The following is a 14,123-nucleotide window of genomic DNA, read 5'->3' on the forward strand; positions in this document are numbered from 1 at the left end:
TGCCATGTTGTGGCGAGGCAGGTGCCCCCATGTCGTGGTGAGGCAGGTGCTGCCATGTTGTGGCGAGGCAGGCGCCATGGCGAGGCAGGCGCCGCCATGCTGTGCCTGGGCGCCGTGCGCGGTCTGCGTGGCCGTGCTCGTCTCTCCTGCCGGGCGCAGAACTTAGCCACTGTGAACACAGAGCAGAGAACCACTGTTCAGCAGCCAGCTAAGCTCTGCACCGCGGCAGGGAGGCCCGGCGCTCGGCGCGCGGTGCCGCGCGGGCCCAGCCGGCGCTGCCACAAGGCGCCGGGACGAGGCGCTGCACGGGGGCGGCCCGCGGGCTGCGGCGGCTCTCGCGGCGGCAGTTCGGCTTGTGGCTACGTGGTAATCCCTGGCAATGTGATTTTAATCTTAAGTCACAAATCATCATGCCAGGAACCCAAGCAGCCACAACACTAAAAGAAACCTGTTCGTTTACTCTTCCCCCACGTGTTTAAGTTTAGAACAAGAGGTATATTTCTTAGGAGTGGTGTTCCCCTACCAATTTCTTTAGATTGTCATTTATTTAGCTCATTTATTTATCTAATTTATTTATTCAGCATGCATGTATTCCTAGGCCATCTAAAAGTAAATCAAACAGGTAACTTGTGACCGCTGCTAACACATACTTACCACTGGAGACTTGTAGAAATTTTAGTTTTTATTTTAATATGTAAGCAAGTATAGGAAGACAGGAGAACAAACTGCATCTCTCTGGCTTTCAATAAACTTATAAACAACTAAAGACAGGTATCAGAATAAAGAAATGTTGAACATAATAACTCTCAAACTTGGATGCATTTTTGATAACTGGTTTATAAATTGTAGGTATTGTTTTTATAAACCCACTCTCCCACCGTTACTAACCCCCTAGCAAGCTATGGCTTAATCCATATTTCCCCCAAAGTCTTCCCAGCAGGCACAGTTCTTGTCTAACCAGAAGAAGAACAGAGCTGTTAATAAACAAACTTGTTTTTATGGCATCTGCTTCTGCTGTATTCCTTACAAATCAAATCATGTCACAAATTCAAATGGGACGGAGTATCAAGTTCTGGCCACGTGTACAGGCTTGAATGGGGGACAGAATTAAGCTTCCTGTTCAGAAACAATCAAAAAATGATGTTTTTGCTAAATTAGATGTCTGGAGTTTGATACTAAAAATCAACTGTAAAGTTATGTGAACAACCAAGTCATTGAGCCTGTCAGATGAGTTACATGGTTAGTCAAAAATCTGAGGTATGTTGTATTGAAAAAGATCTTAATACCAATCCTAATCGGCTGTTTGTTAAACCGGCATGTACAAACACTGTAAGGTTACCTGAGGCTACCCAAATAGAGGGCAAAATGGAGAATATCTCTGCAAAGGACCACTTCATAGCCTGTATCAATCTTTAGCTGGTGAATATTTCCTGTTATTTTGCTTTTTCTCTACTCTTTAATTTCAGAAGCAAGCTAAATGGAGTATGAAGAACATGAAGCAGCTTTTTCATGTCAGGGCTACTCCTCTTACCTCAATTTCATTTGTTAGAGACCTGACAATGCAGATTTGTTTGAATTAGCAAATTAGGATTTGCTTTCATATGCACAATTTCATAATTCCTTTATGGGTGCAGATTCTTTTCAAAGACTGCACTGCTTGGCAAGTCAACATGCAATTTTATTAAACAAACAGACTGCTTCTCACACATGCCATTTTAAGGAGCTCTGCAAACAGCAAAAGGAAAGCAGAGTGGAGGGCAACTGCACTGCAGCCTGGCCCAGCCGCTGCCACTCGCAGCCCTCAGAGAGCTTGGGGCAAAGGCCCTTGGTGCTGGGGTGCTTACTCTGCAGGCAGCTGCCTCCTGCTCCAGCAGCTAGTTTGAAAACAAGCAAGGAATGTAGTAGGAGTAATTGCTTGAGCTAAGCACCCACAGACTCTATGGGACAGCAAAGCTTGCTGTGTTCAGTGTGCTACCGTATTCTTTCTGCATGAGGTAAAACAAGCACCTTTAATTAAAAAAAAAAAAATCACCTCTTCAGAACAACATCTCTGCCACCACTTTGGCTGAGGACACATCCATGTGCTCTCGTGCTGCAGCAAAGCATTTATGGGCAAGTTCTTGTTGTTTTGCATCTTCATTCACCATCAGCTCTCCGTAGAGGTACACACCCATCGCCTGCAAGAGGAATAAACAAACATCCATTCTATCCCCAATGTGACCAGCGAGCAAGATTTTGTTCTACAGAACTCACAGAACTCACTAAATGAAAACAAATCAAACCAAAATATCCCACTGAAAAAAAGACCATATACTCTACAACACATGCTCACACCTCCACACTAAATGTAATGTGCTATGGCTGTTTTTTGCTTAAGGAAGATCATCTATATATTGTATCAGGCACTTATTTATTTTAAAAAAGGAACATTAATATGAGAGTCTCCCTACTCCAATTTTCTTACATGTTCCAAACTGAAATCTGTTCTCTTGTATCCACTACCTGAAATATTTCCAAATGTCCCCAAGAAAGTCACTTGTTCTTCCTTTAATAGGATAAATACTTCCTTTCAAATTGCCTTGTTTCCATACCTAGGAATTAAGTGCACATCAACTGAAATAGACCATTCTAGAATGCCCATTTGGCAATTCTGTGATTGGAAGTCAACTGAAAATGGTCAGCTCTGTGTTTCAAAATAATCTCTTCTCTTGCAAGATGGATATGGTTGAACATGCATACCCTCCTGTGATATGGTAGGGAAAACAGGCTTTTCCTGACTCCCCGTTTTGGAAATAGCAGCAATCAAGAAAGATAACTGAGTTTATGGGGAAAAAATCCAGGCCCTGTTGGCAGTAATGAAGCACTAGGTGGTTATAGGAGACAAAATTTCATTGCAGATTGCCTTCCCTCCCTCTCCCCCCCAATAATACAAATATTTTCATCTAACTGCAAGGAATTCAACAAGTGTTAAGTTACACTTACCAAAATAGCATCGCATATATGACTTAAAATATTAGCGGGTTAACAAATTAACTTTTACAATAGTACTCAATATTTGGATAGCTGCAGTACAGTAAAAAGATATGGATATCATTGGAAGTCTATTTTTAATACTATTCCTTCCAATTTATAAGGTTGGCTGCTAAGTGTTTTCTTTTTTTAAAAAAAAGGCAATAAAGAAAAAAAAAAAAAAGAAAAAAAAAAAAAAGTCAAGGCAAACTCCACATATTTCAACCAGAAGAGAAATCTAACATGTAACCAAGCCTTGGAGGCGTCAGACAGAAACCTGCCCTGCTCCTCGCCAGTCCCACGGCTCTGCTGTCTTGCACTCGGAGATGCAGGAGCTCAGATTTCCCCGACCTGCAGCTGTGGGGCAGTCACACCAGACAGGCTGCCTTGGAGCGGGGCCCCAGTCCCTTTCCTAGAGAACTTCAAAACGTTGAGATTTGATTCCAAATAGGAATTATTTCTCTCTACCCAGCGTTAATAATTTTCCCCAAACCCAGATATTAAAACTCAGTAAACATACTGGGTTTTAGTAATTCTGAAAAGGATTAAATGGTCACATTTGCATTTTTTCCAGACTTTTAAAATAGCCAAGTCTTTCAGGATCAGTGAGGGCATGCAACTGCTCTTATTTCAGCCATAATCATTCCAGATCCTGGTTGTGCCATAAAATGCATGTAACTGCTGGAGTATGTTAAATGAAGTATACTAGAGATCACATTTAAAAAAAAAAGTTGAAAAAAAGTTTTTCTCACACTGTAGAAAATGTTAATCTTTATATAATACTTGCCTGTAGTTCAAAACAGGTACATTTGAAAAAACTTGAGCACTCTTTTCATTGTCTACTGGTACGTATCTACCTCCTTCCCTATGATTAAAATGACGACAACATTTACGTTTTTGTTTTCATATTTGGTGTTGTTTTATTTTATATTATTATATTATTATTATTATATTATGGTTTATATTATTTATCAAAATAAAGACCTTGTAAGGAAGTGTGGGACCTGTTTATTGGCTGAGGTAAAAATAAGATGTATATCCTAGAGCTGCAAGAAAATGTATATAAGACATTATAATAACTTTATTACACTGCTGTGACAAAATGTATTTGTCGAAAGTATAAAAACCTTTGGCTGTTTGTTGACATGAAAGGCAAAAGCATGAATTTCTTTCAGATTTTGAAATAGATCCCAATATTTCCAGTAGTTTTATATAAATTTTAGATTCATAACATGTGCTAGTCAGTGAAATTCTTGATTCCTAGTGCTCATAATAAATAAAAATAAATGGAAGTGACATTGAAAAAATAGAGGTAAAACTACAATTTTAAAAATCACCTAATGGCTTAAATAAGTCCAAAGCAAAGCAAGTCCAGCTCTAGAAATTTCCTCCCATCACTTCCCTAACCCTGGAGATGACCGCAGCCCTTTAATGCAGACTCTTGTAAAACACTTCTATTAACAAACAGGGTCTTGGAAATTTAAGCCTCTGCAGCGCTGACAGTTTTGCAGCTATCATCTCATATCCACAGGTACTAGCATTCACAACCAGGCTTGCTCTTATCATCAGTGGAACTAATGCTGGCAAAAAAACAATCTTTGAGCATTACTGCACATCCAGCTTGCATGAAACAAACAAAGAAGTAATATATGTTATTTAACCACTTACCAGAGGATTAAGCTGTTTTGGTGGGGGTTGAGTACACCTACGTGGCTCTCATAACCACGGTGTTTAAGCAAAGGGCAAGGAATGAATATACTTTCAAGTTTTTGACAGTCTAGAGCAAGAAAATATATTTTACATTGGCCAGTAACGGCTGATTATTTTGAAAATGTTAATTAAATGGAACTGACCTGATCTTCTCTGAGGAACTTCTCAACATCTCCATATCCATGCACGTATTTGTGTTTAACAACAAGTTCACACCACCGATGCCGAACCTTTGGGAAAAGAAGACAGAAAATAAAACCCTGTATTATATCTTTAATTAACTGTCAGTAAACGATACCTTTCTGACATTTTTTTTTTCCGGTGGTAAAAGATGGCTCCTGTGAAACATAAGAGATATTTTAACATTACGTTCCTGAGAGGTCCTGCTGCTTTAAAATAAGAGCACAAAAGGTTTTGTTTTTCAGGGCAGGTGCAGATTCACAATATCTTCACCTCAAACTGCTATGAATATCTTTCAGTCTACTTTTTTGCTTTAAGCTAGACTGGAAGTTACTACTTCATAACATCAAATGGAGTGGTATGAAGCGAGATTATAGCTACAAATGTCTGGAAGACCTACAAGATGCAATTAAATGATGCCTTTACATAAGCATAAAAATCCAAGAGATGAGTTTTTTTTACATATAATTCTGTATCAATACTGTTCCCATGCTAAAAGGACAAAAGTCATGAACCAGAGAGCTTTCAGCGAAGTAAAACACCATTGTGCCACCACAGCTTTGCCGGGTACTAGATTTTAAGCACCTTACAAAGAGCTTAAAATCTGTCTGCACTTAAGAAGTGGCCTCTGCTATCAAATACAAATGAACAAAGACAGTTACTAATGTAATGTAATGAAAAGTAGGCTTTTTTTTCAAGCAAATTACTATTAATATAAATAACTTACATGGTGTGAGCAGCACACCTTTGAAATGCATGCTTTATGTATCTTTTGGTTTTGTTCAAATTACTGACTTTGTTCTTAACGACTCCTGCGGCATTATTCTCATCTTAAACTGCATCAAGGCTTCCTCACTAGCACACAGTGATCAGGGTAAAGTTTTATATTCCCTTATTAGCACAGTGCTGACCCTCAAGGAAAAAGTTGAGTACAACAAAAATCTTCGACTCCCTGCTCCAGCCTTTGTTCTTACATCTTTCAAAAGACCTGCTCCTAATCATTATCAGCTTTTGTAATATGACTAAAATGTCATTTTTTAAAACTGATTTAAAAATCAGTTTTGAAATTTGAGTCTAAGCTCTGTTATTATCGATTAATTGATATCTACTGATAACTCTGAGACTGAAAGTCAGAAAAGAAGGGGACAGAAAGACACAAACAAACTGTTGCTTTTGGAAATAACGGCAGTACTTGTCATCCTAATCCGTGCCAAAATCTCAAGAAAAAAAATTCTCAAGAAAGAATTTCACAAAGTTATGCAATTAAATGATAGTCTTGCTAGCATGATTAAGAAGTGATGAAAGCTCATATGTCCTCAAAGAGTTCTTTTTTGGGAAGCTGATAACTCTTTCCAGCTGACCTCTTATATAAAATTGTTCAAACACAGCTTCCCAATGACATAAAATGCTGAGGGAATTTTTGTGTAAACTGAGCTTGCACTCGCACCGCCGGAGACACTGAACAGTTAAACTGTTGAGGAATGAGAGCTGTCTCAAAGATTACTGCTGACAAAATAGCAGCTGGTAAGATTCCTCCTGCATGTGGAACCAGAGTTAAATCCACAAAAGTAAATAGTTCTCCAAGGCCAAACTTACTTTGCCATGGACGCCCACATCCCTAATGCAGACCCTCAAAACCCTACCCAGCTGCTGCTTCCCGCAGGAGACACGGAGCATTTCACCAGCAAATCCTCCCAGGCTATCCAGCTCGGGGAGAGGGCATTTCTCACATGCCAGGCAGATCGTGCCGGGCCCATGCCTTCAAGGCTCACAAACTAAGTGTTTCCTTACTTTCTCATTGATTGGCAGTGTGATCTAACTCTCCTCTAATGGAACATAACATTTAAAAGGCTGTGGCATAACAAGAAGGCCTTTCTAATGTATTCTCAGAGCACGCACGAAGCAGATGATGATGAGAAAGGGACTGCGGTGTTTTTTTTACTCACCGCCCTACAGTATCTTGCATTGCAGCAGTCACAGCACTGATCTAGGAGGGGAGGAACCCAATTTCCCCACCTCAGGATCTCAGATTGCATCTTCAGATAGATTATTTCTGCAAGCAGACAAACTAGATGCTGATAATGAGGTCCTCTTCCATATAATTAAAATATTTATTGATCCCAAAAGGAGAAATTCAGAGAATCTGAGCAGTTTGAAGTGCAAGACACCTAAATATTTCATTAAGGCACTTGGCTTCTTACACAGTGTAAAAGTCAGGTCATGAAACTTCTGTGGATGTGATCATAGTACCTACATGGAAATTAGAACATAATTATAAATTTAATGTATAAATATATTTAGTTAGGTGATTCTACTTCTTAATGTGCCAACCTACTATATGTCTGCCCTACATTTAGCAGCACCGATTATCTGAATTCCAACTGCTTTGCAAAACACAGAGCAATTAAGCTGCGTCCACCTCCTTAGATCATTCCTTCCTCTATAGGGTTCCAGTTCTTGGCAATAAACATTTTTTAAACCTTTTTTTTTTTTTTAAACTATTTATTTGTTGAGTGAGGTTTGAAACTTTCTTTCCATCTTTCTGTCTGAGCGTCTTTACAAGCCCTGGAACAGACCCAGCTCTGAAATGCAGGATTTGCCAGCTGGGGCAGAAGCAGCATGTCTGTTATCCTGGGATTACACATTTGCCTCCCTTTCTGAGAAGCCCCAGAGGCCCCTGCAGGGCAGCAAACAGCAGGGCAACCAGTTGTTACCCAAGAGCTGATAAAACCAGGGCCACAGGCACCACACATGTCCCACCAGCTTTCTAGGGACGTACCCCGCGCCCCAGCAAGCAGTGCGTGAAACTGTTCTATGTGCAAGGTCACCTGGCCAAAACTGGCATAAAATCCTATGACCTGAGCTGAAAATACCTTCATGGTTCTCCTGGCCTCCCACTCCCCCAGGCAGTGTGGCTTGTAGGCTGCCACATACCACAATTGCAGCTGAAGCAAATGCAGTCACTTTTCAGATACACACACTACAAAGAAGTGATTTTTCTAGTATAATCTAAACCCTCAATTTACACTAAAAAATATAAGAATTTTATTATGGAAGAGCAGGATGGAAAAAAAATATTTTTATTCCCAACTTCTCATCCAGTCCCTAGAGGAGAGGTAAAACAGGGTCCACAGCTCTGCAGTGCAATGAATGTGTCATGTGAACAGGCGCTTTAACAAACTAGTATCAAAAGGAAAATTGGACAGCTAAGCAGCTTGTGGCAGGACCAAGCTAGCCATACCGCATCCTGTGTGTGCTCTTCTTGGCTTCTCTTTTCCTCCCAGGAGCAAAAACTCAGTGGCAAAAATAAGAATTCATCAGTCTTTTCCAAACGTCCTCTCCGCACATTCTTCTGTGCTCTTCCGCACGGTTCAGAGACGCACACCATATGTCGGTCTGGCTGGTTACACCACACACACCACTAAGTGAACCTGAGAAGCAGTTCCCGAGAGCCCTTCCCGTTACTGCTGGCAGAGAGGCTCCTTTGCTGGGCTGTCACGTGTCCCAAGGCTGTGGTAAGACCTGTAAGTGCCAGCATGCTCCTGGTCACTGCCTGGGCGGCTGCAGGACCTGCGTGCCCGCACTGGGAGCGGTTTCCCTACTGCTGTTTCCTCGGCCTCAGCCTTCAGAGGCCTCCCCTCGGCAGGAGGAGTAGCAGCCCTGGCAGGGCTGGAGGTCTGTTGGGAGCGCAGGTTCCTAATGGATCCTCCTCTTTTGGAAACGGCTCTTTCCTCCAGCCCATCTCTCATTGAAGCAAAATTCAGTAGTCAAGGACATTGTGTCAGGTACGACCCTTAGAAACTGACTTTTTCATAAATATCAGCTATTAATTGGTTAATTAATACATCTTGAAGGGACAACGCAGCCAAACAGCACTGAGCTCCTGCATTTAGGAACAGTGCCTTACACAAATAATTTTTGTGTAATTTGTAATTACGTTACAAATGTAATTCCATTTTAAGAAAAATACACGGCATCACACAATATTGCTTGAGACTCAAACCTGTATTTTATCCGCATTTTGATTTTTGCAATGTTTAGAAACGAAAATGACACTGACTTAGTCTATTTTTTTGTGGAAGTCCTCATATTTCATCAGACTGGACCAAGATCTTTTGTTAAATGGTTCTTGATACTGACTGAATAAAGCTATTTTAGGCAACAAATATGTGATATTTCTTCATCAAAAGAAAAGCTCTCAGGGATACATGTGGAAAAAAAAGTATTTTAAAGCTATTTTAAACAGGTCTTGAAGTAAAACTATAATTTTCTGCATCTGACTCAGGTGATAAAATACTTGACTGATTAACATTCTCCTCTTCCTTGCTGCAATGATCGGACAAGCCTAAAACAAATATCCACAGAGAAAGCTGTATGTTTTTTATAATGCAATAATCTAGTTTGCTCATGTTCTCAGTCATACATATGCAAGCAAAAAAATAAATATTTTACTTCTGAGGTCTACAAATAAGATTTACAAAGCAAGTAATTTAAACCATGCCTTTATTAAAAAAGAAAAAAAGGAAAAAAATAAAGAGTTGTACTAAGCCTTTGGTCTGCAGAATGGGGGACTAGCTTCAGGGAAATGAGTACGTTTTGCTAATAGCTGGATCCAATTTAAAAGGCGCCACGAGACAACAAATCTGAATCACAAAACAAAAGCAACATACTTGGAAATCTGAGAAACTGGGATAATTTAAAATTTACTAAGTACTATTGTCCAGCAAAACAGAACCTATATTAAAGGTAAGAGGCATATGTGATTTTTATAAAACATAGCTTTCAGCACAATTGAAAAAAATCGCTCCAAAATTTATAATTGTAAATGTTAATCAAACAGCCAGAGATGCCAGAATCCAGTCTAATTTATAAAGGAAAAAATACAATAAAACTTTTCCAAATAACCATACTGTGCTACTACAGAGCAGTTTTAATTGCCCAGCTTCCTCCAATTATCTCTAGAGCTCAGGAATGCTGCTCTGTTCTATCTGAGATTATCTCACATCTCTTATCTCTGCATAAATTTGAGTCAGCTATTGGTTCATTTTCAGGGACAGTGAAGAAACAGTGTTACAGGTTTGGACTAATAAACAAGTTATTAGTTAATCATGTGCAAGAATTATGGTTAAGAGTTGCCAATTTGACAATGTTGTTGTGGCAGTATGATTAATGATTGCATTCTTCCCTCTATCTTTATACAAATAGACATATTTAAGAACAGCTGAAATACCTACCCTTTAATACACCAGCCAGGCTGCACCAGAGGTGTCTCGTTCTACCTAGTCTGCATTTCAAACGAGAATTCCTGTGTTCACAGGACATTGCAAAATTTAGCATATAAATTTGTTTTTATGAACATCTATATGAACTGGAGCATCAGGGATGCTCAATCAGCTCACAAGGAGCAATGAGAAGGCCATGTGCACTAGAACTGTGCTGACAGAGTACCATTTTAGCAATGCAAAAAAACATACTCCTTAGCCAAAAGCCTACTGAATGGAACCAGAATGGATTCATCATTCTTTTGACAAGGATTCTGGAAATGGGTTTACTGCACATGCCAAGTAGCCTGAGCAGAGAAGCTGTCTAACAGTTTAAATGGGCTGGTATTTTGGAACAAAATCTCCTGGACTTTTCACAGCATAGGGACCAAATTGTAATGCTTCCTCCCAGAACACTGCAAGATCAAAGGAAATATGGACCAGATACAGAGTTGCACAGCAGGCATCTTTGATAGGAACCTTCTTTCCCTCAGGCGCTCAGTCTCAGAAACATGCAGTCACTGTTGTTTCCAAGCCGTTTTAATCAAGTGTAGTACTCTTCCTCAATATTAATTACTTTGCTTTCCAGAGTTACAGAATCAGAGACCGATACAGGTTGAGGTTGGAAGGGACCTCTAGAGATCATCCAGTCCAGCCCTCTGCTCCTGGGCTGTCTGCTCCTGGCTATGTGGTTTTCCCAGCAGGTATCAGGGTGGTTGAAGTCCCCCACGAGGACCAGGTCCTGTGACTGGGAGGCTTCTTGCAGCTGCCTGTAGAAGGCCTCATTCACTTCTTCATCCTGGTCAGGAGGCCTGTAGTAAACTCCCACCACGCTGTTGCCGCTGCTGACTTGCCCTTTAATCCTCACCCACAGGCTCTCTGCTCATGCTCCATCCTCTCCTGTGCTGAGTTCCATACATTTCAGTCGCTCTCTCACATAAAGAGCAATTCCGCCACCTCGCCTTCCTGGCTTATCCCTCCTGAAAAGCCTGTAGCCCTCCACAGCCACATTCCAGTCCTGGGAGCTGTCCCACCATGTCTCAGTAATTGCAATGAGATCATGGCCCTGCAATTGTACACGCATCTCCAGTTCCCGTTGCTTATTCCCCATGCTGCATGCGTTTACACAGAGCCATTTGATTTGGGCTCCCGATGTGCCTCTCATTCTAGTCGAAGCACTTGACTCTGTCGGCCTTTAGAAGTTCTCATATTTTGCCATTTAGCCTCTCCAGGCTTTGGGCACCCTCCACAGGCTATGATATTAGCATGACAGGTCATCGCCAACCGTCTCACCTGCCGCCCCACTGATACCCTCCTTCCCCGCTCAAATCTAGTTCAAAGCCCTCTCGATGAGCCTGCTAGCTCCTGACCCAAGACCCTCTTCCCACTTTGAGAAAGATGGATCCCATTAGATGCCACCATGCCTAGTGCCATGTAAGGCTTCCCCTTACCAAAGACAAAGTTGGGTTGATAACACTAGCAATGGAGCCACGTGTTGATAGACTGTATCCTGCTGTTCCTGTCTGTATCCTGCTGTTTCTGTCTGTACTGCTGCCAGCACTGGGAAGAATGGAAGAGAATGCCACCTGTGCGTCTGAGTTCCTGATCATCTGCCCCAATTCCCTGAAGTCCCTTTTGACTGCCCTCAGGCTACGTGCTGCCGCTTCCTCTCCTCCCACACTAGGATCCCATCAATGGACAATAGTCCATTGTTGAACCTGTCTGTGAAGTTTCCTGGTGACATCCTTAACCTGAACCCCAGGAAGGCAGCAACATTACAGTCAAAATTGTGACAAGTCTTCACACATCAAGAACGCTTCCACCAGCCATATGCATTCTGCTTTTTAATTCCTGGGAAGACTCGCAGTGGGAAGGGGTGGTAGGACTGGAGCCTCTTTTTCTTACTAGGTGCTCTCCTGCTCTCTGCTGGGCACCACCTCTCCAGGCAGCTCCATGTCAGGAGCTGCCTGCTTGGGTAACAGCCTTCTCCTCCACACATCCCACAGCACAAGTATCACCAACAACCCAGAAAACTCTAGCATGGTCATTCAGGAAAGCCTAAAACTTTAAAACCTGAAATACATGACATGGCCATGAAAAAGCCAGCTAAAATCTAAGCACTGGACATAAGAGTTTGGCAACACTGGTGATGATACTGTATGACTTTAATTGATTTTATTCCTTCTGATCAGTATTTCTGCAGAGACAAAGCAACTCCAAGCTGCACAAGTGGAGCTGGCAATGAGAAGGGGAAAGACCTTGTGGGTCCTCTTCTTCCTCCACTCTGCAGCCTTCTGGAGGGCTGTGGGGAGAGCTTGCACAGCCTGTCTCTGCTTAGGAAGGAGGAAAGTGATATTGCACGAAGGAGCTTTTCAGAAGCACGTTCTGCACTGCACGCTGCACCCCTGGCAGCGCTTGAACTGTGAGCGTGTGGGGGTGCAGGCAGGTCAGCAGTGTGTTCCCACAGCTGGGGCAAACCATAACAAACGCAGGACAACCTTCTTCTCATATGAATTGGATCTGCAGGTGTGTATTTCCTACTAACTTCTCATCTCCCGTCCCCTTTTAGTAATCATCCATTTCTTTGCAGTACAAATGAAATTTAGAAATTTCTACAGTCTCTAGGCTTTCTTTAAGAGCAGTTTGAGCAGATCCTTCTTCTCCAGGTCACATACACGGCAAATATATGATTTGGCTTCCATTTCCAAATAAAACATGTGCTTCTCTACAATCACCATAGTAGCCTCTTTCCTGCATAACTGTACAGAAGCCTAGGGATCACAACATGCAACATTGCTACTACTCTCCCTTCACGTAGGGTGAATAGGAGACACAGTGACCAAAGTGCAGTCTTTCAAGTCAAGATTCACCCTTTGACAAAGTAGTACATGCCGGAACGTGTTTATAAAAGAGCAAGTCCACAGATTTCCCCCACCTCAGGTTCACAGAGCTCACAATTAGATGATGAGACACTTTTCTCCCTATCCACGCCACATGTGTGATCAATGACATTTGTGCCCACAGAACAAAATTTGTGTCCACAGAACAAAAAGGTAGAAAAGGTAAGGGAGGTTAAGAAGCCACACCTAATCTATCTTAAAAGGGGTGTTTCTGGTGTTGAAGTTCTTGTTTGTTTGATTTGTTCGTAAGGTAAGTAAGTCCCTAAATCAGGACATGCAATTCTGTAATCCCATATTCACTTGCCTTTTCTCTCTCCTACTTAACAGAAGATTGACACACAGCAGTATCTGATCCCAAGTTTTTGTTCTTCTTTCACTGTAGACCAACAGAGTGATGATAGGACAGTGATCTATAGCAAGCTTAGATGAGAAGAGGGGGAAAAACAGCTCGCAGCACCACCAAGGTAGTGCGACAGCTTTAGAAACATCTGCTGGGGGAGAGGCGTCCTGCTGCGCCTCAAGCCTTTTCTCATTGTGTTTCCATTTAGGCTGCCATGATCTCCAGCCTAGGGGGAGCAGCTCCTATATCATAATGGCATGCGAGGTAAGGAAATGTTTAACACAGCATGTGAACTCATTTAATTTGAAAAACAAAGATTTTTAAAAATAAGCCGTAATTGAAAGCATAAACACGCTACTTACACTGGAACCAAATGCTTCCCCTCCCTGCTGCCCTTTTGATATTGCGTGATCAGAATGCTGGAGCGTTGGTGCTTTTCACAGCTTGCAGCAAGATGGAGATGGCAGAAAAGATGTCACTAGCTGCTCTTTTAACAAACCTCTCGGGATGCAGGCGGAGCTCTGCTCTGCTCGGTGCTGCCAGCGTGCCCACGCCGGGCTGCCCCGCGGCCCTGTGCAGAGCAAAGGCCCTGTGGCCGGGGAGGTGCTGGACCCAGGATGGGCAGCCCCAAGGTGAGCACAGCCGCACCTGCCCCATGGCCCCTCTGCAGAGCTACCCCACGAGGTCACATGAGGCTGGTGCATGAGGAACAACGGGGCATGG

The 14,123-nt window shown here is 42.1% G+C and overlaps 1 protein-coding gene across 1 annotated transcript in view; it reads right to left on the bottom strand.

Annotated features, from left to right (window-relative positions):
• Positions 1-1,038: 1,038 nt before the first annotated feature.
• Positions 1,039-14,123, bottom strand: part of CUNH9orf3 (chromosome unknown C9orf3 homolog) — a 180,131-nt gene continuing 167,046 nt past the window's right edge. Inside the window, exons 14-15 of the mRNA XM_026038247.1 lie at positions 4,863-4,949; positions 1,039-2,177 (exon numbers count right to left, since the gene is read on the bottom strand). Coding sequence (XP_025894032.1) covers positions 2,037-2,177; positions 4,863-4,949 — 228 coding nt within the window. The 3' untranslated portion in view covers positions 1,039-2,036. The remainder of the gene's footprint in view (positions 2,178-4,862; positions 4,950-14,123) is intronic.

Source organism: Nothoprocta perdicaria, unplaced genomic scaffold, assembly GCF_003342845.1.
Source record: "Nothoprocta perdicaria isolate Ctin4 unplaced genomic scaffold, notPer1 scaffold_205, whole genome shotgun sequence".
Classification (NCBI taxonomy): Eukaryota; Metazoa; Chordata; class Aves; order Tinamiformes; family Tinamidae; genus Nothoprocta; species Nothoprocta perdicaria.